The sequence below is a fragment of the Urocampus carinirostris genome, chromosome 17, assembly GCF_059441175.1.
Source record: "Urocampus carinirostris isolate Australia breed hairy pipefish chromosome 17, RoL_Ucar_1.0, whole genome shotgun sequence".
NCBI classification, from domain to species: domain Eukaryota; kingdom Metazoa; phylum Chordata; class Actinopteri; order Syngnathiformes; family Syngnathidae; genus Urocampus; species Urocampus carinirostris.
In genome coordinates, this window is record NC_142365.1 from 23,075,481 (window position 1) to 23,102,419 (window position 26,939).

At 41.2% G+C, this 26,939-nt stretch overlaps 1 protein-coding gene across 1 annotated transcript; it reads left to right on the plus strand.

Annotated features, from left to right (window-relative positions):
• Positions 1 to 1,986: 1,986 nt before the first annotated feature.
• LOC148349554 (sodium- and chloride-dependent GABA transporter ine) lies at positions 1,987 to 26,937 on the plus strand. Its single transcript, XM_088320534.1, has 13 exons — positions 1,987 to 2,331; positions 7,756 to 7,890; positions 12,028 to 12,232; positions 14,119 to 14,251; positions 14,333 to 14,467; positions 16,380 to 16,483; positions 16,570 to 16,694; positions 16,824 to 16,936; positions 19,362 to 19,502; positions 19,574 to 19,673; positions 23,292 to 23,392; positions 23,471 to 23,638; positions 25,120 to 26,937. Exons 1-13 carry the CDS (start codon positions 2,205 to 2,207, stop codon positions 25,270 to 25,272), a joined length of 1,740 nt encoding a protein of 579 aa, XP_088176660.1. The 5' UTR covers positions 1,987 to 2,204; the 3' UTR covers positions 25,273 to 26,937.
• Positions 26,938 to 26,939: the final 2 nt, after the last annotated feature.

The window sequence follows — 26,939 nt, forward strand, 5'->3', positions numbered from 1 at the left end:
GGCTCCCCCCTCCGGGTGGGTGCAGACGAGTCTTCTTTATGGCCGCGTCCTAGGCCCGCCGCTTGCAGATTGTATGGTATCTGCAGCCATTTGGAGCACAGCCACGGGGGGGATCTGCCTGCACCTCCATACCAGCAGGTTTCTGGAGGTCCAGATGGCGTCCTTGATGGCGGCGAGAGTGAGCCAGTCCCTGGCAAAGTCGTTCCGAGGCTTCTTCGACCGACTCACCCCGTAAAGCACGTACTGTGCATCAGGGACCTCTCCTGCTGGCAAGTCCGGGAACTTTCCTAGTTGTTCGGCCATTGTCCACAAGACCTGGGCAGCGCTGCACTCACAAAAAAGGTGCCTCACCGACTCCTGGGTGCCACAGCCAGGTCGAGGGCACGTCGAAGTCGCTGACATTCCTCGGTGGTGCATTACGGCTCTGACTGGGAGAACTTCATGAGCCACCATCCATGACAAGTCTCGTAGTCTGTTTGGGAGGGCAGGATGATTGACGTTGCTCCAAACCGTTGTGGATTCGCCAAACGCAAGCCCCGCACAGGGCTTACTGTTGCGCACTCTTGCACAATAGCAATAAGGGCCCTGTGGTTTTGTAAAGTGTGACATTCTTGTGTTTCCAAATCAAACTTCTTCAAAAAATCCCGAATAAAGAGATGTGTTGGTGGCAAGTTAAATGAAACTGGAATCAAACGATTGTTTGGTACAAGCTTTAGCTTCCGCAAATATGAGCCCATCCAAAACCGGGTCATTGCTTGACTTTTCGGGTTGTTGGGTGGGCCCACAGCGTTTTGGAAGTGGAGAGAGACATATTTGCTTCCCAGGAAAAGCTGGAGGTCAGGCACTCCTTTCCCCCCTTTTTCCTTTTTCTTTTTCATTGTATCTCTTTTTATCCTTTCCCACTTTGAGCCCCAGACAAAGCGAAAGATGGCTCGGTCCAGTTGTAACAGCACGTTTCTTTTAGGCATAAAAATTAAACTGATTGACAAAAGCATTGGGAGGATGATCGCTTTGATGATTAGGACCTTCCCCTCTATTGTCAGTTTTCTTAGTGACCAAAAAACAAGTTTTTGCTTAACTTTCCTTGTCACGTCATCCCAGTTGGTCTCGCCTCCTCCATCGACATTGAATTTTATCCCTAGGATTTTCTGGTCTGTCTTTAACACCGTCAGCGGGAGTCCTGCCTTTTCTGTCTCTTTCCACATTCCATAAAACTTCACTTGTGATTTTTCTCTATTTAGCCTTGACCCAGACGCCCTCCCAAACAGGTCAGTCAAGTCAAGGGCTCTTCCAACAGATGCGCGGTCAGTACATAAAATATTAAAATCATCCATGTACAAAACACACTTGGTAATTTGTCCCCCACTTCCTGGGATATTGATGCCTTCGACAAATCTATCTTTTCTTAACATTTGTGCCAAAGGTTCAATGCAAAGAACATAGAGAAGGGGAGACATAGGGCAACCTTGACGTACACCGCAGTTGATCTCGATTGCTTCCGATAAATTCCCGTTAATCATGAATTTGCTGTAGATGTCTCGGTATAGCAGTCCTACCCACTTGATGTATTTTTGGGGAAAACCACATTTTTGCAATACCCTGAAGAGGTATTGGTGCGAGACTCGATCAAAGGCTTTTTCAAAGTCTAGGTTTAGGACCGCTAGTGAGTTCAACACCCCTGTTCAAGAGCTTCTCTCAAAATTGTCTCGCAAGCCACTTAAAATGATGTAGAGGGCCACATTTGGACCGCGGGCCTTGAGTTCGCCACAAGTGCATTTGTATAAATCCATTATCAAATATTTGCTTCTTGCTCCTATCTCATTGTTGGTTAGATACTTATCAAGTAGTTCTACTTATCAAGTGTTCACCTTGATGCCTTTGCGGTTGCTCACGTGTCATAATGCACTTTGTATCACGCTGTGCAAATGTTACATATCAGTACACAAAACGATGTTTTTAAAAACAGTGAGTGGAAGTATTCTACGAGCGTCCTTTGAAATGGACACAGAGACAGCAAAAATATTTTGTTTAATCATTGCTAAAGAAAATGGAAGATTCTGAAAGCTTGATGGCAAACGTGTAACACGTAATCCCCCTGAGCGAGGTTATCCTGTAGGCTAATCATTAAAGATAATAAAAACTCTGGCTTCCTTTTCCTTGGATTCGGGTTCGAGAGGAGTGAGTTCTGGTCACTAGTAGCGGGAATGGAGAAGCAGGCGAGCAGACCGACCTGGAGCCGGCAAATTGAGTTCACTTTAGCGGGCATCGGCTCCGCTGTGGGCCTGGGCAACATCTGGAGGTTCCCTTACCTCTGCTTCAGGAGTGGAGGAGGTGAGTCCTTCCCATGAAGGAGAACTAGCTTGTGCATACCTCATATTTCAGCCGATTGCTCTCCTTATCAATAATTTCAATTATTAAGCTATAACAAACCTTATAAACACAACGGGGCACCGATTTCATATGTACCAATACTAGTTTTTTATGTTGGACTACTACTTTTCCCCCCCTTTAAATCAACTGCTTCTTAAATTTAAGTAAACCAAAAAATCTTGACCTGAGACTAGTATTTTAGTAGACGGCTAGTTTATTTCAAAGAGAGTCTTTTTGTATGAATAAACCGCTTTGACTATATCATTAGATTTCTATTTTGGTCAAACTTAAGCACTTCTGGTTTTAAAAGGACAGTGTGTATTATTGTTGGTACAAAAACTTCATTCATTAAAAAAAAATTGACCTCAAAGTAGTAAAGAATAGTATAGTATAGTGTATTGTATGTACTACAGTATATATTTTATAGTATAGCATAAACTATAGAGTATGGTATAGTCTATATACTATAGACTATATACAATATTGTATTGTATAGTATAGTATTGTATATACTACAATATATATTATATAGTACAGTGTATAGTATAGTATAGTATAGTATAGTATAGTATAGTATAGTATAGTATAGTATAGTATATATAGTATAGTATAGTATAGTATAGTATAGTATAATATAGTATAGTATAGTATAGTATAGTATAGTATAGTATAGTATAGTATAGTATAGTATAGTATAGTATAGTATAGTATAGTATAGTATAGTATAGTATAGTATAGTATAGTATAGTAAAGGTTATATAGTATATACTGGACTGTCTCAGAAAATTAGAATATTGTGATAAAGTTTTTTATTTTCTGTAATGCAATTAAAAAAACAAAAATGTCATACATTCTGGATTCATTACACATCAACTGAACTATTTCAAGCCTTTTATTATTTTAATATTGCTGAATTTGGCTTACAGCTTAAGAAAACTCAAAAATCCTATCTCAAAATATTAGAATATCATGAAAAAGTATACAAGTAGGCTATTCAACTAATCACCTGAATCATCTAATTAACTCGAAACACCTTGCGAGGGTTTCCTGAGCCTTAAAAACACTCAGCTTGGTTCAGTAAACTAAATCACTGCTGATCTGACTGCTGTCCAGAGGACCATCATTGATACCCTCCATCAGGAGGGTAAGACACAAAAATAAATTTCTCAAAGAGCAGGCTGTTCACAGAGTGCAGTTTCAAAGCATATCCACAAAATGTCTGTTGGAAGGGAAAAATGTGGCCGGAAACGCTGCACAACCAAGAGAGATGACCGCAGCCTTAACAAAATTGTGAAGAAGAGCCGCTTCCAGAATTTGAGGGAGCTTCAAAGACAGTGGGCTGAAGCTGGAGTCCAGGTATCAAAAGCCACAGTTCACAGACGTGTCCGGGAAATGGGCTACAATAGCCGTATTCCCATGGTCAAGCCACTTCTGAACTCAAGACAACGGAAGAAGCGTCTGACTTGGGCTATGGAGAAGAAGCACTGGACAGTTGCAGAGTGGTCCAAAGTCCTCTTTTCAGACGATAGCAAGTTTTGAATTTCATTTGGAAGTCAAGGCGCCAGAGTCTGGAGAAAGGCTGGAGAAGAGCAAAATCCAAGTTGCTTGAAATCCAGTGTGAAGTTCCCACAGTCAGCAATGGTTTGGGGAGCCATGTCAGCTGCTGGTGTTGGTCCACTGTGTTTCATCAAGTCCAGAGTAAATGCAACTGTGTACCAAGAGATTTTAGAGCACTACATGCTTCCATCTGCTGAAAAGCTCTATGGAGATGAGTATTTCATTTTCCAGCATGATCTGGCACCTGCCCACAGTGCCAAAACCACCAGTAACTGGTGCACTGACCATGGCATCACTGTCCTTGATTGGCCTGCTAATTCCCCTGACCTGAACCCCATCGAGAATTTGTGGGGTATAGTTAAGAAGAAGATGAAAGACACCAGACCTACAAATGCAAATGAGCTGAAGGCCGCTATCGAAGCATCCTGGGCATCAATAACACCTCAGCAATGCCACAGGCTGATTGCCTCCATGCCACGCCGGATTGATGCAGTAATCCGTGCAAAAGGATTCCCAACCAAGTACTGAGTGCATCAATGGACATTTTCAAATGTTTGATTTAGTTTTGCTGTTATAAAATTATTTTTTTTACTTGGTCTGAGGAAGTATTCTAATATTTTGAGATAGGATTTTTGAGTTTTTTTCAGCTGTAAGCCAAAATCAGCAATATTCAAATAATAAAAGGCTTGAAATAGTTCAGTTGATGTGTAATGAATCCAGAATGTATGACATTTTTGTTTTTTTAATTGCATTACAGAAAATAAAGAACTTTATCACAATATTCTAATTTTCTGAGACAGTCCAGTATATACTATATACTATAGATGGTATAGTACATTATAGTATATATATATATATATATACTAAATATTATGGACTATATATTATGGACGATATAGTATAGTATAGAATCGTCTATTATACTATACTATACAGTCTATAGCAGGGGTGGTGAACAAGTTTGACACAAAGAGACGAAATTTTTAACTGTGAGAGTCAAAGAGCCACACCATGCACTGACCTGTCATGACAGACAGACACACACAAACACGTCACAATTAAAAACATTATTTCCCATAAAACACTTCTCTCCTTACAATGAAACAAGTTGTCACGAAACGGGCCGGGGAGCAAGAAGTCGGAACTCATTTGCGTAGACGATCCGTCACTTTAATTGAGAAAGTAAAGTTGTCCAACACACAAACGGACCAAAAACAAAACAAAGCAGTTTCAAAGGCAGGCGAAATTACAAACTAGGCATTACTCAGATCAAACAGGCATGAATAGGTTTTCAACAAGGTTAAGCAACGATCTGGCAGCAGGCAGTTCCAAAAGGCACGCTTAAGTACTCCAAGAGCAATCAGTCCAATGCGTCTCAGCCGGTGTCAAGGGGCGGGGCCAGCTGGGCGCCATGACAACCGTGTAGGACCTGACACAAGTGTTGTTCTTGTGTTGATTCCACCCTCAATACAAAGAAAAAAAAACTAAACATGAAACGGGGCAAAAAGCCACAGTATATAGGAAATATGATGAGGCAAAGAGACGCATTCTTTTTGGCCAAGAGCCGCATGCGGATCTATAGCCACGTGTTCGCCACCCCTGGTCTATATACTACAGACCAGTGATTTTCGACCACTGTGCCGTGACACACTAGTGTGCCGTGAGAGATCGTCAGGTGTGCCGTCACTTTTTAAAATTATATTGTAATTTTTGGTTAGTGGTGTGCCGCAACATTTTTCCAATGTGAAAAACATGCCCTGGCTCAAAAAAGGTTGAAAAACACTGCTATAGACTATATACAATGGACTGTATAGTACAGTATTGTATATACTACAGTATATGCTATATAGTGTGGTATATAGTATAGCATGTATAGTATATTATTGTATAGTATACAATAGGTTATATATTATATATACTACATACTATAGGCAACATGAAATATAGGTAATTCATAAGCTAGAGCAGTGTTTTTCAACATTTTTTTACATCGGAGAAATTTTGCGGCACACTACTAACCAAAAATGTTATAAAATGACACTGAACAGTATGTTTAATTACAATATAATTTATGATACCCCCAGTTTTTAAAGCACAGACACTTGACAATGACATAATATTTGCAGAAAATGATTCCTAAATGTTTTATGAAATTCTAGATTTTAAAAAGTGACATTGGATAATTTCTCACGGCACAGTAGTGTGTCGCAGCACAGTGGTTGAAAATCACTGTAGTATGGTATACATACTTTATTTCATCTCATCTCATTAGCTACACTGCTTATCCTCGGTAGGGTCGCGGGGGTGCTGGAGCCCATCCCAGCAATCATCGGGCAGTGGGCAGGGGGACACCCTGAACTGGTTGCCAGCTAATCGCAGGGCCCACTGGGACAAACAACTCACTCGCTCATTCACACCTAGGGACAATTTGGACCGGCCAATCCACCTGAAATGCATGTCTTTGGAATGTGGGAGGAACTGGAGTGCCCGGAGGAAACCCATGCAAGCACGGGGAGAACATACAAACTCCGCACAGGAAGTCTGGAGCTGGATTTGAACCCACGCAGGAGGTTCCCAAGACATGAACTGTGCACATGCGCTAACCACTGCCTACATACTTTATACTATAGACTATATACCAGTAGTATACATACTATATAATATAGACTATAAACTATAGACGATATAGTATAGTATAGAATAGTCTATTATACTATACTATATCATCTATAGTATAGACTACAGACTATAGACTACTGTATAGTATCATGTAGTATATATAGTATAGTATGCTACGCTATTCTAGCAATGTTGGTTGGTTGGATTCCTTAACCACTTAAGTCTTAGGGGCACCATTTTATGTGGTGTGTCTTGGCCAAGTACAGCCTGGCGGCACCTATCCCTCTTCAGGCCGACATATGTTCCCACCCAGGCTCTTAATAAACGATGATTCCTGCTACATAATACACTGATTCCTAAAGGTCATAATGTAGAAAACCTTCTCTTGGACCACATCAAGCCCCCAGGCCTTGACTTAGAGATGTGATAGTGCATGATAGTCCAGGTCACAAGCCAGAAACAGAGACAGGACCCAGTAGCGTTTGTTTACTCAGTTTTATTGATAAAGAGGGAGAGCAGTGCTTGCTTCCACGTTCCGATGATCGACGGACACGGGTAGCAGGTGGCTGGAACGCGGAAGTGGCACTTCTATGTTGAGAGAGGATAATCGTAGGCAGCAAGGATACTGGTCACTAGCCAGGACGGGAGAGCAAGGGCGGTATCGAGTTCAGAAAAGAGGTCAGCAACAGGTATCAGGCAGGACACAGGGCAAAAAAGGTTGGTGGTCGGGATGGCAGATCAGGGCAGAAACGGGTCCAGAAACAGGTCGGCAACAGGTATCAAGCAGGAGAAAACAGGGCAGGAATGTGTCGGAAGCTTGCCTAGCTGGGAGCATAGGTTTGCAAACAGTCTGACGGCTTCTTCTTGGAAGCCGGGGGTTTAAAAAGAGTCTCTGAACCAATCAGCGCTCAGGGCTGTTGGCGTCAATTGGGCAGTCACAGGTGCCCTGAATCAGCAATCATGACAGTCCATAAATTGAACAACAGAGATGAATACTAGTCAAAATGATGAGCCCATGCGATCTTCTTTACAAGCGTCCGATTTGTAAAACACAAAAGAAGCAAAAAAAACTTACCAGCATTGTAACTTTCACTAATACATTGAAATAATATGACGTTATTTCTGAAAACGATGAGTAAATTCATGCTCCTCTCTTTTTGTTGCTTGGCATGAATGTGCAAGGTTTGACATGCTATCATTTGTGTGCAGGTGCATTCCTGGTCCCTTACCTTCTTATGCTGGTGGTTTTGGGGATCCCCCTCCTCCATATGGAGTTGACTGTTGGACAATTCACGAAAAGAGGGCCGGTCCACGCTATGGCTCAATTCTGTCCTCTTTTAAAAGGTAGGACGGGTCGTCCCAGGAGAAATACAGTGTAGATACACTACCGGTCAAAAACTTGGGGTCACCCAGACAATTTTGGTGTCACGTTTTAGGTCATTAAATGAATTGTGCAATGTTTGTGTCATGGGCTCAACCCAAGCACCCCCAAAAAATTAAGAAAAAAACAAAATATGAACAACTCAGCGTCGGAAATACTCCACTGCCGTGAAATGATTCAGTCCATTTGATTCCTAGCACCGCTTTCCATATTTAGTTAGTTCTATTTTTTCTAGTATTTTTGAAGTATTTCTGTCGTAACACTTCTGTAGAATTATTTTTGTAGTATCTCTGTCGTAATATTTAGGTAGAAGTGTTTTTGTATTATAGTATTACTGGAGTGTTTCTGTAGAAGTAGTTTTGAAGCATTTCCATGCTAGTATTTTTTTCTATTTTTTACTATTTCTTTTGTATTTTTCTAACATTACTGTGGTTGTATTTTTGCACTATTTCTGTCATAATATTTAGGTAGCTGTATTTTTGTATTATAGTATTTCTGTAGTGTTTTTGTAGTGTTTGTGTGGAAGTGTTTCGAAGTATTTCTCTACTAGTATTTTGTAGTATTTATTGAGTATTTTTTAAACTTACTGTAGTTGTAATTTTGTTGGATTTCTATTGTATTAGTTAGGTAGCTGTATTTTTGTATTATGGTATCACTGTAGTGTTTTTGTAGTATTTCGATTCCACTATTTTTGTAATATTTCTTTGGTATTTTTTAACATTAATATAGTTGTATTTTTGTAGTATTTCTGTCGTAATATTTAGGTAGCTGTATTTTTGTATTATAGTATTTCTGTAGTGTTTTTGTAGTATCTGTGTAGAAGTATTTTGAAGTATTTCTATACCAGTATTTTTGTAGTATTTCTTGAGTATTTTTTAACCTTACTGTAGTTGTGTTTTTGTTGTCTCATCTCATCTCATCAGCCGTACCGCTCATCCTCATTAGGGTCGCGGGGGGGCTGGAGCCCATCCCAGCCATCTCCGGGCAGTGAGCAGGGGACACCCTGAACTGGTTGCCAGCCAATCGCAGGGCACACAGGGACAGACAAGTCATTCGCTCATTCACACCTATGGAAAATTTGGACCGGCCAATTCACCTGAAATGCATGTTTTTGGAACGTGGGAGGAAACCGGAGTGCCCGGAGGAAACCCACACAAGCACGGGGAGAACATACAAACTCCGCACAGGAAGTCTGGAGCTGGATTTGAACCCACGACAGGTTCCCATGACATGTCAAGTCAAGTCAAGTCATCTTTATTCGTATAGCCCTAAATCACGAAGAGTCTCAAAGGGCTTCACAGATTATTACACTATATTACACAGACTATTTGCCGCACAAGCGCTAACCACTGCGCCGCCGTGTTGTATTACTATCATATTATTTAGGTAGCTGTGTTTTTGTATTATGGTATCACTGTAGTGTTTTTGTAATATTTCCATACTAGTATTTTTGTAGTATTTCTTTAGTATTTTATATTTATTTATTTATTATATTTAACATTACTATAGTTGTATTTTTGGAGTATTTCTGTTGTGATATTTATCTAGCAGTATTTCCGTAATATAATATTACTGAGGTGTTTTTGTAGAATTTCTGTAGAAGTATTTTTGAAGTATTTCCACACAAGTATCTTTGTAGTATTGCTTTTTTTTAGCATTACTGTAGGTGTGTTTTTGTAGTATTGCTGTCGTGACACTTCTGTAGAATTATTTTTGTAGTATTTCTGTCGTTATATTTATGAAAGTAAGTATTTTTGTATTAAAGTATTATTGTCGTGTTTTGGTAGTATTTCTGTCGAGGTATTTTGGAACTATTTCCACACGAGTATCTTTGTAGTATTTCTTTGTAATTTTCTACATTACTGTAGTTATATTTTTGTACCATTTCTTGTATGATACTTAAGTAGATATTTTGGGGAGTTTTTCTGTCTTGATACTTATGTAGCAGTATTTTTCTTTCATACTATTACTGTAGTGTTTTGGTAGTATTTCTGTAGAAGTATTTTTGAAGTATTTCCATACTAGTATTTTTGTAGTATTACTTTAGTGTTTTTACTGTTGTTCTATTTTTTTAGCATTTCTGTTGTAATGTTCCTGTAATATTTTTGTATCACAGTATTACTGTAGTAGTATTTTTGTCGTATCGTTTTCTTATCAGAATGAAGACCAAATAATTTATCAGGTCCCCGTTTTCAAGCGCTAAATTTGCGATTCAGTTTTGTAGTCATTTTGTAGATTTTTTTGTAGTATTTCTGTCTTAGTAGTTTTGTTGCAGACACACAAAATGACAATGGGGTCAAGGTTGCCACCAAGAAAAACACGTTTTTATTAGTAATACTGTATTCACTATTACATTTATTGTCATTATAGTTTGGTGGGCCGGATGAAAAAGCCTGACGAGCCGCATGAGACCAGCCTTAGTTTGCCCACCTCTGGCTTGGGTACTCAGCTTCCCCAAAGTTCTGAACTCAAAATCGCTTCTTGTTATTTTTCCTTTATGAATCTCTTTCTTTTGTTGACCAGTCTCAAATATGCCTTTTTCTTTGCCATCTTGCCTTAGAGACCAGCATCTCGGAGTCGCCTCTTCACCATAGATGTTGACAATTGTGTTTTTGCGGTTACTCTTCTACAAAGCTGCTTGTTGAGGACCTCTTGCTTGGTTGTGCAGCGGGGCCTCCAACTTCTCCATTTACTTTGATTAGAGCCTGTTTGTGCTTTTCTGAAGAGAGCAGTAAACACCGTTGTAGGTGATCTTAAGTTTCTTGGCAATTTATCGCATGGAATAGCCTTCATTTTTTACAACCAGCATAGAATTTTTTACATGAAAGTTATCTTTTTTCTGGCCATTCTGAGGGTTTAATCTCACCTACAAATGTGATGCTCCGGATCACGGTTGTCCAACTCATTTGGGCTCGGGAGCCACATGTGAGGGAAAAAAAAATCTTCCATAGGGGTTAGGTTAATAGATTAAAGAGAAATAAGGAAAGATAGAGAGGATGAAAAAGAGAGAGACAAAAACAGAGAGAAAGACGGAGACAAAGAGAAGGAAAGACAGAAAAAGAGAGAGATAAAGAGAGAAAGAGGGAGAAAGAAAGAGAAATAGAGAGAAAGAGAGAGGGAGAGAAAGAAAGAATGGGTGACAGAAAAAGAGAGGCACAAAGACAGAGAAAAAGAGAGAAAGGAAGAAAGGGAGAACGACAAAGAAAGAAAGACAACGACAGAGAGAGAAGAACCGACAAATAAAGGGAGAATGAGAGAAAGGAAGAAAGAAAGGGACAAAGAAAAAGGGAAAGAAAGAGAGAAGAAAGAAAGGGAGTGAGAGAAGAAAGACAAAGAAAGGAAGAAAGAAAGAAAGAAAGAAAGCTCAGTTGCTTTATGAGTAGACCCTGGTTTTGGGGACATCTAGTGGACATTTATTAAAACTGCAGCTCATTTTTCTCTTGGCGCTTCTCTTGGCATTGTCTCGTGGGCCAGATTAAACCCCCCGGCGACCTGATGCGGCTTGGCGACCCCTTGTCTGACAACCTTACTCCAGATACTCGACCAGCTCAAAGGAGGGTTCTTTTTATACCTTCTCCTACCAGCTAAACGGTTATCAGCTAAAATAAATGCACAAAGCTAATCATCCATCAGCTTTTTGCACAATTAGCAAACACAATGTACTATTAGAAGACTGGAGTGCCGATTGGTAGAAACAGGCCTCTATTCACTTATGTAGATACTGCATTAAAAACAGACATTTGTCTGCCAGCTCCTCCCATGGGTGTGCCAATGAAGCCCACCGTGAGCTCCACCACCTCGCCGCGATGTCTGGAAAACTCAAAACAGCACCGAGCGTTTCTCAAAATATTACCTGCTGTCCTCCGTCATCAAGGCCTTTCTGCGTCATCGGATGTGCTGATTAGCTTATCAGCCTTACGTCCCGTTCCCGCCATTCCTGTAAAGAATATTTCCAACCAGGGTGCCCTGAACTTTCACTGCTCATTGAATAACGGCCCAGTCAGTAAATAACTAAAGCATTAAACTCAATAAATGTAACTTGTATAAAATCCTTTATAGTCAAATGTATAAAATCCTTCGGTCTGCATTTTGCGTGACAGGTGTGGGAATCGCATCGATGGCCATCGCCTTCATCATGTGCACGTACTACAACGTGGTGATCACTTGGGCCCTCTACTACCTGTTCAGCTCTTTCCAATCGCCTCTACCGTGGGAAGGTTGCAACAACACCTGGAACACAGCAAACTGTACCCATCGGGCCATCAACGGCACTCACTCCTCTACAGCCAGCCAAGAGTTTTTCAAGTAGGAAATATTGGACGCAATTCAGTCTGACACCCAATTCCTGTTAGAATGCGAAATACTTATGACTAATCAGAGAAAAAATTAAAACATTTAGAATTTTTACACCCTTTTCATGGTCAAATTCAAGCACTCTTTTGGGCTTCAAAGCGAATTTTCCAATTTCTCTGGGACCCCAAAAATATATTATTATGCGTGTGTGTGTATATATATATATATATATATATATATACATACACATATATATTTTACCGGTTATGAAATTGGGCAGCACGGCGGCGCAGTGGTTAGCGCTTGTGCGGCACAGTTCATGTCATGGGAACCTGTCGTGGGTTCAAATCCAGCTCCAGACTTTCTGTGCGGAGTTTGTATGTTCTCCCCGTGCTTGCGTGGGTTTCCTCCGGGCACTCCGGTTTCCTCCCACATTCCAAAGACATGCATTTCAGGTGAATTGGCCGGTCCAAATTGTCCCTAGGTGTGAATGAGCGAATGCGTTGTCTGTCCCTGTGTGCCCTGCGATTGGCTGGCAACCAGTTCAGGGTGTCCCCTGCCCACTGCCCGATGATTGCTGGGATGGGCTCCAGCCCCCCGCGACCCTACTGAGGATAAGCGGTACGGCTAATGAGATGAGAGATGAGATGAGAATCAGAGAAATCTTCCAAAATATTTTTGTAGAAACATGGGTGTAACCAGGCTGTGTTGGGGGGGTGTTAAGCACCACCAAACTCAACCCACGCACCCCCAGAAATTATAGCATTTTTATCACTCTCTTTCCCTTAATAAAGGACTGGACAGGCTTAAATAGGAAGAAAGGTGCTAGATTAAAAAAGGAATAGGAATATTCCACTGCCTCCATTTGATTTCTAGCAAACTGATTTCTACGCTACTGAATTCTTATATTATTGGTAATAAAACAGGTTTTGTTTGAGAACACGATATATTATTTAGTTTTTATTTATTACTTTATTCAAATGACTGAATTAATATTTAATGACTAAAAGATGTGTGTAGCTGGCTGTTGGTGAAAAGGGAAAGGAGATAAAACACTCTGGGTGAAAAACAATTGGAGCTATATGCGTTTCAGGAATGTTCTGTTAAATTAAAGCAGGGGTCTCAAACTCGCCTTCAGGGCCAATTGTGGCTCACAGGATAAAAGACCACTTCCTACCTACATACCTGCCTGCCCGACTGCCTTTCTATCTAGAAATGTCTGCCTGGCTGCCAACTGTCTTCTACCTACCTACCTACCTACCTACCTACCTACCTACCTACCTACATACCTGCCAGCCTGCCTGCCTACCTGCCTGCCTGACTGCCTTTCTATCTAGAAAATGTCTGCCTGGCTGCCAACTGTCTTCTACCTACCTACATACCTGCCAGCCTGCCTGCCTGCCTACCTGCCTACCTGCCTGCCCGCCTACCTGCCTGCCCAACTGCCTTTCTATCTAGAAAATGTCTGCCTGGCCACCAACTGTTTCCACCTACATACCTGCTAGCCTGCCAGCCTGCTAGTCTGCCAGCCTGCTAGTCTGCCAGCCTACCTGCCTACCTTCCTGCCCGCCTACCTGCCTGCCCGACTGCTTTTCTATCTAGAAAAAATGTCCTCCTGGCCGCCAACTGTCTTATACCTACTTACCTACCTACCTACCTACCTACCTACCTATCTACCTCTTTGATCTTACCTACTCATCTACCCTTCCTACCTACTTACCCACCTACCTACCTACCTTTCTATCGAGAAAATGTCTGCCTTGCGGCCGACCATCTACCTTCCTGCCTAGCTAGTAGTTAGGTTGGCAGACGAGTAGGTAGGTATGTATGTAAGTAGGTAGGTAGGTAGGAAGGTAGATATTCTATATTTATCTGCCCATTTGCATTTTGATGGTAAGATATAGGATGCTGCAGCAAACAGGCGGGATTGAGGAGGTGGGCGTGGTACGATGGGACCTCTTCCTCATACTTGTTCTGGCTTGGATCCTCATCTATCTTTGCATCTTCAAGGGCACCAAATCCACCGGCAAGGTGAGTGGAAACATAAACAAGAACGGGAATTCAAGCGAATAGCAACCGGTCCTCAATCGTTCTTTTTGCGTTGACGGACAGGTGGTATACCTCACAGCCCTGCTCCCGTACGTTATCCTCATTGCGCTATTGGTGAACAACGTCCAGCTTCCCGGAGCCACGCAGGGGATCAAATTCTTCATCGTGCCCGAATGGGACAAGCTGCTCTCAGTGGAAGTAAGAAAAAAGAATTTCTTACTAGTCTTTTATTCCCTTTTTTTATTTGCTTTACACTTGAAGTCTTGAAACTCATTTTAACTTAGGTGCCCATTGGTAGAAGAAACACTCTCACTTGTGAATTAACTGTGAAATATTTGACCACTAGATGTCGCTGTGTTGTGCAACCGCAAACGAGTGCTTAAAAGAATCATATTAGAATCCATCAATCAGTAATAATGAATCCATAATCTTCTAGGGCTGCACTTAAATGTATATTAGTCACTGCCTTCTAGTGGTAAAAAATGCCATTCATTATAAGAAAGATTATTGATTAGTGGATATATGATTAGCCAAAATACATGAACTACCATATAGATGTGCATTTTCTATTTATTTCACTTAGAGGGAGTTGTCATCATTTTCCGCCATCGTGCTGCTACGGGTTCCCCAGGACCAAAACCTACCTTTTTTTTCTCCTTTCCTTTTATTGAAATGAAATGAAATGAAATGATCTGCATTTATATAGCGCTTTTCAAGTCAATGACTTCCCAAAGCGCTTTACAATGTGCTCCACATTTCCCAATAGCGGCCTTGCAGCCATGTAAGGCGCTAACCTGCTTATTGGGGGTATTAGGGGTTCAGTGTCTTACCCAAGGACACTTCGACATGTAACACGGACGAGCCGGGATTCGAACTGGGATCCCTTGATCCCAAGACGAGCTACTGCCGCCCCCAAATTCCTTTCCTTTTCTTACCCATTTCATTTACTCTTTTTTCTTCTCTTTTCTTTGTCCTTTTTCATTTTCCTTCATTGTTTCCATTTTTTCTTTTCTCTTTCATTTTTTGCTTCATTTCTTTATTTCTTTCCCCCCTTTTATTTTCGTTTTTCCCTTTTAATTTTTACTCATTTTTCTTTTCTTTTTTTTTCCTCTTTTTCTCACCTGTTCTTATTTCTTTCCCCTTTTCTATTCAGTTTTGTGTTCTCTTAATCCTTTTTCTTTCCATTTTTCTTTTTCCCCTTTTTCTTTCTTTTCTTTTCTTCCCTTGTTTTGATTTTTATTTTATTTATTCTTTTAATATCGAAGCGTGAGCCTCAAACTATCATTCTGGGGGGCGTGAGTTTGAGACCCCTAATTTAAAGGGACATTCTGTATTATTTAACCAACTGGATGTCCCTGTATCGTAACGAGCGACCGAAAAACGAGTGTTTCAAAACACAGGGGAGAATACAAACTAACCCCTTACTTTTAACCCTACCAAACCGCACCATTTCCTCTCGAATCTTTGCCCAGCTTTTTGTCATATTTTTTGGTTTGTTGTGGTACCCATACCAGCAAGAGGTCAGACAATTATGTCAGCTCTAAGAGAGGCTTATGTTATGCAAAATAAATTGGAATTTCTTAACCTAAGGGTGTTTTTGAAAAGTTCTGTTTTATATAATAGTTAATTTTGCTTATTATTTAAATCATTCTTGTTTTTTTTCAAATGAATAATGTTTTTTTACCACTAGGAGATGCTAAATTACACACACTGCCCCTTTAACTTTAAGGAAACTCATGCGAAGTGATGGCACATTTCTTTCTTTTGTTGATCTCAACATCATCAGGTGGGCCAGATTAAATCTTTACGTGGGCCTGATCTGTCCCGTGGGTCGTATGTTTGACAACCAGGATTGGCATCACTAACCGTTGTTAACTGGTCAATTTTGACCCGGGATTTAACTCAGTCCTAAACTCCAAAACAAAAGGAGTATCCCTCAATATAGTACAAACATCATCATATACACCCATTGTAATTGGATTTTACAGCTCATGAGACACATTAGTTATGACATGATGACCTTGAAACAGGTCACTGGAGACCATAACACCAGATAAGGGTTAAACAGTGTGAGTAACTGATAACCTTCACTACGCTATACTCTTTGTAGGTTTGGGTGAATGCCGCAGCCCAGATCTTCAACTCCATCGGGATCGGCTTTGGTTTTCTCATGTCCATGGCCAGCTATAACTCTTTTAACAACAACATCATCAAGTAAAAGGACGCGTTTGACCGCCACCCCGTCTGCATCCTGGTGTTAGACATAAGAGTCTAAAGATGACCTCTCTCCTTCTATTCAGGGACACATTGACTATTTCCATCGTCAATTCCCTCACTAGTATTCTGTCCGGCTTTGTCATATTTTCTGCTTTTGGATACATGTCCCACCTGCAGGATATTCCAGTGGCTGAGTTGGCTGTAGACGGTAAGTCAAGAAAGTGATCCCATCGCAATGAGCTTTTTAAATGTGTGAATAATATTCGCGTTATCCTTCATGGATCTATATTCAACGAATATAGATCGTGTTTGTTATGCACATTTGTTTGTCATCTAGGTCCGGGACTTGTGTACGTTGTTTACCCGCAAGCTTTCGCAAGTATGCCAGTGCCTCAACTGTGGGCCGTGTTGTTCTTCAGCATGCTGCTTTGCCTGGGAATCGACAGTGAGGTAGACTCAGTCGAGACTGAAATAAGCAGTGTTGGGACTAACGTGTTACAAAGTAATTGCGTTCCAGTGACGAGTACTGTAACGCGTTATTATCAAAATGTTGTAACCAACACGATTGCTGAGGTGGGCCCAAGTATAGGAAAGCTAGAATGGAAGCAGGTACGCTCAACAAAGGGGGATGGTATTCAATTCCAAAAAGGAGGTACAAAGTAACAAACAAACAAGTGGCCACAAAAAAATATATCCAAGCAAAACCAAACCTGACATCTATCTATCTATCTATCTATCTATCTATCTATCTATCTATCTATCTATCTATCTATCTATCTATCTATCTATCTATCTATCTATCTATCTATCTATCTATCTATCTATCTATCTATCTATCTATCTATCTATCTATCTATCTATCTATCTATCTATCTATCTATCTATCTATCTATCTATCTATCTATCTATCTATCTATCTATCTATCTATCTATCTATCTATCTATCTATCTTGGTCATATCCCTCAAGAGGGGTGACCGACAGCAAGACAAACACATACAATAACAAAGAAATTTAAAAAGGGAAAAAAAATAGCAAAAACCACACACAAACATTTTGGACCATGGCCAACCCAAATGCCTCAAACCCAAACAAGTTAGGCACCTCGGCATCTTAAGTTGATCAAGCTTTCGTCCCTCCAGATGAAAAGGGACACGGATCAGGGTGACACAACACACTCTTTTGTTCAACTGCAGGGCCCGACAGCTTTCACTGGTTTACCCCTGCAGCATCATACAGGTGCCCTGCCCATCCCTTAGAACGCGTCCAAAACATCACACTATTCTTTTACAAACCTGACATGATAGTGAAAAACAGCAGAAATAATAAGCAAAAAGGATGACAATGGCAATAACTTGACGCAGTCTACTGTCCAAACAGTCCTTATAAAGGGTCAGGGAAATCACAGACAGAGGTAGAGATTGGGCGCACGTGTGTTCAGTTCCAAACCTGTTTGGCCCCTTTAGGGGAAGGTTACGTGACAGATCCTATGGACCACAAAACAAAACAAAAACAAAAAAAAGATCACAGAGGCTGCAGCAGACCCTACTCCGCCGGAACAGGGGACGGCAGAAGGTTCATGTGCTCACCCTCGGAAACAGGGCCGGAAACGATCAAGTGACCTTCCTGTCGCCAGGACTGGAACCTTCTCATCCCCAGAGTAGAGACCAGAAGCTTTCAAGTGTCCTTCTATTAGTCGCAGGGACAGGGATGTTAAAAATTTTTGCAACACCCTGTATAATTACGATAAACACAGCACAAAGACTTCAGCCAGTAAAATCTTGTATCTTTTTTAAATAAACAACACAAATTAATACAAATATTTCTGTCACGACCAGAACGTAATCAGGACCCAATTGCGTAACGTTTACCACAAGTTTTATTGAAAGAAAGAGGAAGGGCTGCGCCCACGATCCGGTGCAAGTCGCTCTCACAATCGGATTGTGATACGCATACGGAAGTGGATCTTCCGTAGCAGGCGATGGCGGTGTCAGGGATGGAAAAACAGGTCGATAGCCTGGACAGGAGAGCAAAAACGTGGTCAAGGTCAGAAACTGGTTGTAAGCCGGGATGGGAGAGCAGATGTGGTCGGGATCAAAAACGGGTCGTGGCCAAAGACAAACGGGGAGATCAGGAACGGGTGCAAAAACAGGACAGGTGGGAGTCAGCGTCAAAAAGGCTTGCCTTTTATCAACAGAGGTTCACAGACGGACTGATAACCGGAGAGTGAGAGGACTGGGCTTAAAAAAGGACAGGGAACCAATCAGGTAGCCCGCAGTGGCTTCCGCCAAATGAGCGGGCACAGGTGATCCAAATCCGTAATCATGACAATTTCTTTCGTTTCAGAACAAAAGTGGAGAGTGTCATTCCAGAAAAACAGCGATTTAACTAAAACACAAATATAAAATGACAAATATAATACCCTCCATTGCACAAGACAGCAGAAAGTACAAATAGTGTCAACCAGTGGTCAGCAACCTTTTCTGTACCAAAGGAGGGTTTAATGTCTGATTATATAATAATAACGTTAAAAATAATAAAGATATAGTAGTAATAAGCCCAAACCCACTGCGCAATTACCCCAACCTCACACTATTTTTACTCACAGTACCACATCGTATGACCCATTATGCTCCATCGTTGTACAACGTGGTAACATGAGTAAAAATGGTAATGGTAATGATAATAAGATGAAATCTAATGCCTTTTCCTTTGTCAATCTAAAACTCTAAAGGCCTAGTTGTTAGGACTCAGCGCCCACACAGCTACTTTAGTAATTGTAATTACTATCTTTGAGTAATGCGCCCAACACTAGAAAAAACACTTGGCAGGAATCAGGAATGGTCAAGCGATGCTCTTTTTTTGCATTCATCCAGTTTGCCATGGTGGAAGTGATGGTGACCACTCTGATGGACCAACCAAGTAAGCGTCTGCTGAAGTTCTTCAGGAAAAAAGAGATTTTGGTTCTGGTCGTTTGTGTAATTGCGTGTCTTCTTGGGATCCCGAATGTGACGCAGGTAAAAGATGTCCTTACTCTTTATGTGCAGGATTCACAAATGCAGTTTTTAAAGTTCGATTCTATTTGCAGGCAGGGGTTTATGTTTTCCAGCTGATGGATCATTACACCGCCATCGTGTCCATTATGTTCCTTGCGTTCTTTGAAGTTATCGGCATTTGCTGGCTTTATGGTGAGTCGAAGAGCGATTGCATTTGCCGTTTTGGTGCGCTTGGTCATGAATACTAAAGAGCAGGGGTCTTAAACTGAATTTACTTGGGGGCCGCCGGAGCCAGGTTGGTCCACCTGCGGTTTTCCATAAAACGGTCCGATAGAAATATTCCACTGTTCTCAAATATATTTATAGAAAAAATCAACACAAAGGACAACATAAAAAAAAACATTAACAATAAATATAAAAAAAATTCCCTACTGTGGAATGGCTGGGCAGAAAATGAATGGATGGATGAAAAAAAAATCGTTAATAAATGAATCCATGATTCACAAGGGCTGAACTCATATGAAACGGACACTGTTTGTGTACTGCAACAGACAATGAGTGCTACAAAGCACAAAAAAGAATAAAAAACTATGGAGACTCGAGGTGACCAAAACGTGAAAAACCTTTCTCTCATAGATGTGCCCAACTTTTCACAAGGTTTTTGTTTTTTGGAGGTACTCATAGCAGCAAGATGGCGGAGAGTCTCATGTTATCCATCCATTATCTGCACCGCTTATCCTCAGTAGGGTCGCGGGGGAGCTGGAGCTCATCCGAGCCGTCTTCGGGCAGATGGCAGGGGACACCCTGAACTCGTTGCCATCTAGTCACAGGGCACACAAAGACAGACAACTGATTCCCTCATTCATACCTAGGGACAATTTAGACCGAAATGTGGGAGGTAACCAGAGTACCCAGAGGAAACCCATGGGGAGTACATGCAAACTCAGCACAAGAAGGCTGGTAGCTGGATTTGATCCCATGACCAACTGAATTAAGTTTTTTGTAGCACTAATAGGTGTTAAATAAAACACAATGTCCCTTAAAACTTTTACTATCTTTACTATTATTACAACCGATTTTTTTAATGTAGTAGTAGCAATACTTGGTCTCCTGTCTCACGTTGTCATGTGTGCTAGGGATGGGAGAGCTTAAGATTAGTCATATGGCTCAGCATGTGTACAGGCTGTTGTGATAGTATAGGCTTCCGAATTATAGTCAGTACAATGCATTGAGTTTTGTTTTGAGAAGGTTTTCGTCGTACTCCTGCGTATATGTTAAATGCTAATTGGATTAACATTGACTGATGCGCTAGTTGATTGACAGCAGCAGCCACAGTCCACAAACTAGCGTCTTAATTGCGGCACAATGTGTTACTTTTCTGTACTAAACATTTCCTCACTGATTTTTAAAATGTTTTATTTAAAAATGGGCGCAACTTTGTTTATTTTTACGGCTGTTTAAGCCTGCGGCGTCAACTTGGGTGCAGCATGTACCCCCCCGAAAAGTTTTAATCTTGTGCGCTTTGTAGTACGGAATTGACAATAATAATTGTGCAGACCTAAAATCTACAATATGTTTTATACATCGCACCACAAAGAGCAGTAAACCGGCCATTGAATTGATGAAGTTACGAAACCTGTTTAATTTTATTTATTTATATTGAACATACAATACATATGATGAAAATATGCCTGTCTAGTAGGCACTTTTATGTAGAAATATTGCTACAACTGTAATTTTCTGTAACCCTCTAATGGGTTTAGTCAGCATTTAAATTTGGAATTAGTTGTCCATGTTGCAACCGTGCTATTGGGCAGAGGGAAGAAGCTACTGGACTAGTTCTAGGTTTGATGAGTGCTAGAACTCACTAAGGAAATACCAAATTCAAAATAATTTGAACAATTTAATGAACAATGGACAAGGAAATAGTCCGCATTTAGCAAATTATAGTAAAGGAACATTCATACTTGGTTTAAGGTGTTGAATAAGAAATTCTTCATTTTGTTAATCTTAGTTTATCAACCCGGTTGTATCTCTATTTCAGAATAATAAACAGTCATCTACTCTAATTTCAAACTTATTATTAATTGAAAAATGTATTTGTATACGCAACAATAGGATTTTAGAATCAAACTAAATCTTTGTTTGGATTAGAATTTAAAGGCACACTAAAATTTACTTCAAATTTTAATACAAATATAAATGAATAGCAAGAAGGTTTATCAAGCAAGCAAAGGAAACACAATTTTGATGTTTTTTCAATTCAGGGAATCCAAAATTCATGTTGATTCTCGTAGTTCAGCAGTCCACAGTCAAGAGCAAAGGAATAATCCAAATCCTACCGCGACCTTGATGTGAAGCTTAATGATTAATGAGATCTGGTTAGATTCTTGATCTGGGTAGCTTGTCATTGGGATCACTGAGATCTCCAATTGTCCAAAGGAATCGGGGAATTTTCCCGGGAGGGAAAAGAAACCTGGGCATGTCACGATTACCCATTGCCCTCACTTGGGCCCGCCCGTTGGCGCCAGCTCCTGCTCGTTGTCTGATTGGCTCCCCTCCTATTTAAACTCAGTACTCTCATTCACTCCTTGTCGGTCCGTCAACGAACCTGCGCACTTGCAAGGCAAGCATTTTGACTCTGGCTGCCATCTATTCTGTATCCTGAATCCTGTATCAATCCCTGATCCAAGCACCGTTATCTAGTATCCTGTATCAAGTATCGATCACGTCTGTCCCGTCCTCACCTGTATCCTGCTCATCTGTCCCTGACTTCCTGATCGTCTCCGGCTACTTGATACGTTTTGTCCATCGACCACGTTCCGATCTCCCGCTCCGGCTACTTGACCCGTATTTGCACATCAACCACGCTCCGATCGCCCGGCTACTCCACTTGTTTCCGCATTCCGACCACGCTCCGATCTTGTGGGCTTCCTGCTTCTCCTGCCCAACGATCGGCGAATCGCTGGCTTCCTGTTTTCCCGGGCCTGATTTCTCTGCCCCGCTTCCTCTGCCCAACGATCGCTGAATCGCTGGCGTTTGTGTTCCTGCGCATGACTGGTCCGCTTCCGTAAATAAAGCTTGGTGTGAAAACGTTACGCATTTGGGTCTACCGTCTGTTCGGGTTCTGACAGGGCAAACGTGTTTTTCCGTCCCTTGTGAATCATACTGTCCCTGGGTGGAGTCAAAATGAAGAGAAGCAGAGATCTGGTTTTCCAAGAAATGTGATTGCTAACAATTGCTCTTGGTAATCGCAGGTCCTCTCTATCGACTACGCTGGCATGCCCACAGCAAGCAATGAAGAAAGACATGCTATTGGTGTTTACCATGATGTCTTTTTTTTCGTTTTGCAAACTTTGTTAAACAGTGAATAACAAATCATTGTTGTATGATTAAAATACGGAGCGGCGCAGTGGTTAGCGCTAGTGCTGAACAGTTCTGAGGTCATGGGATCAAACCTTCCTTGTGGAGTTTGCATGATCTTCCGTGCTTGTGTGGATTTACTCCCACATTCCCAAAAAATGCATTTCAGGTTAATTGGCCGGTCCAAATTCTCCCTAGGTGTGAATGAGCGAGTGAATTGTCTGTCCCTGTGTGCCCTGCGACTGGCTGGCAACCAGTACAGGGTGTCCCCTGCCCACTGCCCGAAGATAGCTGGGATGGGCTCCAGCAACCCCGCGACCCTACTGAGGATAAGCGCTGCAGATAATGGATGGATGGATGGATTTACTAAAGTGCAAAGTTCTTATCAGATGTTATCCTTTGATTCATTTATTTGTAACTTGTTTTTGGACTGGGGTTTACATCTAGGTGTGAGTCGGCTGTGTGATAACTTGGAAGAGATGACAGGAAAAAGGCCCAACATCTTCTTCAGAGTGTGCTGGAAAATCATTGCTCCTTTTCTCATCACTGTAAGATAGTACGTTTTTTTTTACAATGTCACACTTGGCTCAATGAAAGCTCACTTTATTTGTCTTTTTTTTTTGCAGGTGATCCTCATTTTTTCCGTCATTCAGTTCAAACCAGCTCGCTACGAAGGCTATGTCTTCCCTAGTTGGGCTCAAGGAGTCGGCTGGGTGATCGCTTTGGCCTCCATCATTTGGATCCCTCTGGGCACCATTCACACGTTGTGGGTCCTGCCCGGCTCATTTGTGCAGGTGATGTTAATATATTCGGTATACTGTAGTATAGTAGTGATGGGAATTCCGGCTCTTTTCAGACAACCGGCTCATTTGGCTCGGATTATTCAAAAGAGACAGTTGTGGCTCAGATATGGCTCTTTCGATTTTTGGGGGCTGACACTTCGCTTAACAATCAGTGGATTTGCTTATTAAAATGTAAATAGTTACAGAAAATTGGTTTTATGAAGCACTTATGATATTGATTTTTACAGGGCAAACTACGGTCAACTGTCTTGTCATTCACTCAAAAAGCTGGTTTATAGAGCTGTGATCACTATTTAACAACTGATTCAAAACCCTTCACCTTATTTGATTGGTTATAAATGTGAACCTCTGTCTTGGCAAATCACACAATTCATAGAGGTTTTGCCTGTTTAGCTGTCAAGTTCGTGAACGACGCATCAATATCTTGAAGGGAGCCAGCTCTCAATTGGTGGGGCGACGGCTACCTTCTTTCACTTCAAAGAGCCGGTTCATAGAGCCATCAAGTTCACAAATGACACATCACTATCTGGAAGGGAGCTGGCTCTCGATTGGTGGGGAGTCGGTCCATAGCGCCGTACATTAATGAATGACACATACCTATTTAACAGCAGATTCATAACCCGTCGCCTAATTTCATTGTTATAATTTGAACCTCTGTGTGGGAAAATCACACAATTTATAGAGGTTTGGCCTGTTTAGCTGTCAAGTTCGCAAACGACGCATCACTATCTTGGATAGAGCTAGCTCTCAATTGGTGGGGTGCTGGCTCCCGTCATTCGCTTCAAAGCTCTGGTTCGAAAAGCCGTCAAGTTCACAAATAACACATCGCTATCTCAAAGGGAGCTGGCTCTTGCTTCCCTCTTTTACTTCAAAGAGCTGGTTCATGAAGCCGTACGTTCACGAACGACACATCACTATTTAACAGCACATTCAAAACTTTTCATTGATTATAAATTGAACCCCTGTGTGGGCAGAAGACCCAGTTTATAGAAGTTTGGGCCGTATAGCCGTCAAGTTTGCGAACGACGTGTCACTATCTTGACGGATCACCACCTTATCGTGGTGGGGCACTTTGCGCGTCTCCATGACCCCTAGAGCTATGTCGGCGGGAGTCTTGTACCGTCAATCACTTCAAAGAGCCGGTTCATAGAGCCATCAAGTTCACGAATGACACATCACTTTCTCGAATGGAGCTGGCTCTAGACTGGTGGGGAGCCGGCTTCCCTCGTTTACTTCAAAGAGCTGGTTCAAAGAGCCGTACCTTTGTTTTGAATCTGTTGTTACATTTAACAAAAGATTCAAAACCTGTGGCCTAATTTCATTAATTATAATTTGAACCTCCGTGTGGGCAAAACACACAATTTATACAATTTTGAGCTGTTTATTAAACTTTTTCCGCTTCTGCTTGTTTTACGTTCGACCTTGTGACTAAAGCCAGGACATGAATGCAATTTTGCTACATTCCTCCACAGAAACTGAAGCTGTCCATCACACCATACTCCCTGAATGAGGAATACAAAATGGCGTATTACGAAACGGGAGGCAGTGAACGACAGCCAACCGTGGCTGTCATCAGCACCAACATCAATCTGCAATATAAACCGTCAGAAGAGGCCACTCAATAAGATTAATTTCCTTTGTAGAACTGGAACGGTCTTTTTTTTTGTCTTGTTCTAAGCAAATCAGTGCTAATTTTTACCGTGCTGTCAGTGTCAAACTGCTAGTGTCGCATCCACTCCAAAGGTGGCAGCTGAAATGTTTAAAGGTATTCCCGAACATATATTTTTTCAATAAGGCACAGTATGTGTAATGTTCATTCCCACAATTATACAAATATGTTTCAAAATATCCCACGGGCCGGGGACTTGAAATAGTTATGACATCGTTGAAGGAACACAGCACTTGTTGAAAATGGCGAATCCCGTTAACACAACATGTTAAGCAGCTCCGTAACAGACAGTGATTGAAGTTAATGCGTACCACTAATTCCTGCTTGGATGTAGGCGATTGTGGCTTTTAGACTGGATTCAATTTATTGGTCCCCTTAGGGAAATTCACTTTCACAGATTGTAACAGGGGAAAACAACAGACGTTACAGAAAAACAGCGTAATGACAAACATGCATGACTGTGGGACAATGAGGGTTGACTGATTGGATGGGTCAGCGGGGCCTGTTTTTTTGAAAGGCAATGGCAGAAGGCATCAGGCTTTTCCCGAGGAGGACCCTCTTAAATCGTATTGTTTTGTATCTGCACCCTGACAGTAGCGGGATGAAGTATTGGTGTATTGGGTGAGTGATATTCCGGAGTATTGTGTTTGCCAGTCGATTGATGGACCACTTATTCAAGTCTGAGAGTTTGGGTGGGGGTAGGCCTACGATTTTAGCTGCGTATATGTGATACGCTCTCCATCTGTTATTTTTGCCAGTTAGCCCTCTTTTGGCTGCTCTCCCTTTGTTGTACCATTTCCTGTGACACAATGCCTAGACATTCGCCACAAAAACTACCAAAATCTTGCTTGAAACTCTCGTAACCCTTCGACTAATTAACATGTAAAATATGGCAACTGGCTTGCTAGGGTGCTGGTGTTCCTCCGATGACGTCACAGCTCGGGAAGTTAAAGACGAAACAGGCTGTTTTTTAAATTGCATTATCTCGGAAGATAATTGCTCTATAATGATGAAATATATACAGATCTCATGCTAAAACCATGTACTATTTACTCACATTTCACATGTTTAAGAATTTGGGAATACCTCTTAAGTTACGGCTCATGCATCTTAATTGATGACTGTATATAGTTCTTCTGTACTTTTTTTGTATTTAACTATTACGTTAGTCTTTTGAAAGACAAAATTGCTTTACAAGAGCAGATTGTTTTATGAACAAAAACGTTGATATTTTGATACATCCTTTCTGTAAAGATGAATAAACCGCAGTGTACAAATTCAGGGCGGGCAAGTCATTTATTATGTCAAATGCAATATTCATTAGAATGACATAAATCTGATTCTCGGTGGGCATACAGATCATGCAGGAGCATGTAAACAGTAAATAAAAATGTCTTTACATATATAAAGAGTACAGTGGTTATAAAGTCTAACGCAGGGATGTCAAACTCGGTTTTGCTCTGGGGCCGGATCCGGATTCTGTTCCGAGGCAGGCCGGATCAGTAAAAGAACGCCAACTCAAAATTTGTAGCTGTTTTTCGGTATTATGTTTCATAATTACTAACCCGACATACGTAGTATAATAACACATGACAAGGATTTTTTTTCTAAACAAAACACATT

Excerpts from the sequence above, each read along its gene's own strand:
- LOC148349554 (XM_088320534.1), top strand. The coding sequence starts at position 2,205 with ATGGAGAAGCAGGCGAGCAGACCGACCTGGAGCCGGCAAATTGAGTTC. Across the intron at positions 12,233-14,118 it reads GCCAGCCAAGAGTTTTTCAA|ATATAGGATGCTGCAGCAAA; the intron begins GTAGGAAATATT and ends TTTGATGGTAAG. Across the intron at positions 23,639-25,119 it reads TGCCCGGCTCATTTGTGCAG|AAACTGAAGCTGTCCATCAC; the intron begins GTGATGTTAATA and ends ATTCCTCCACAG.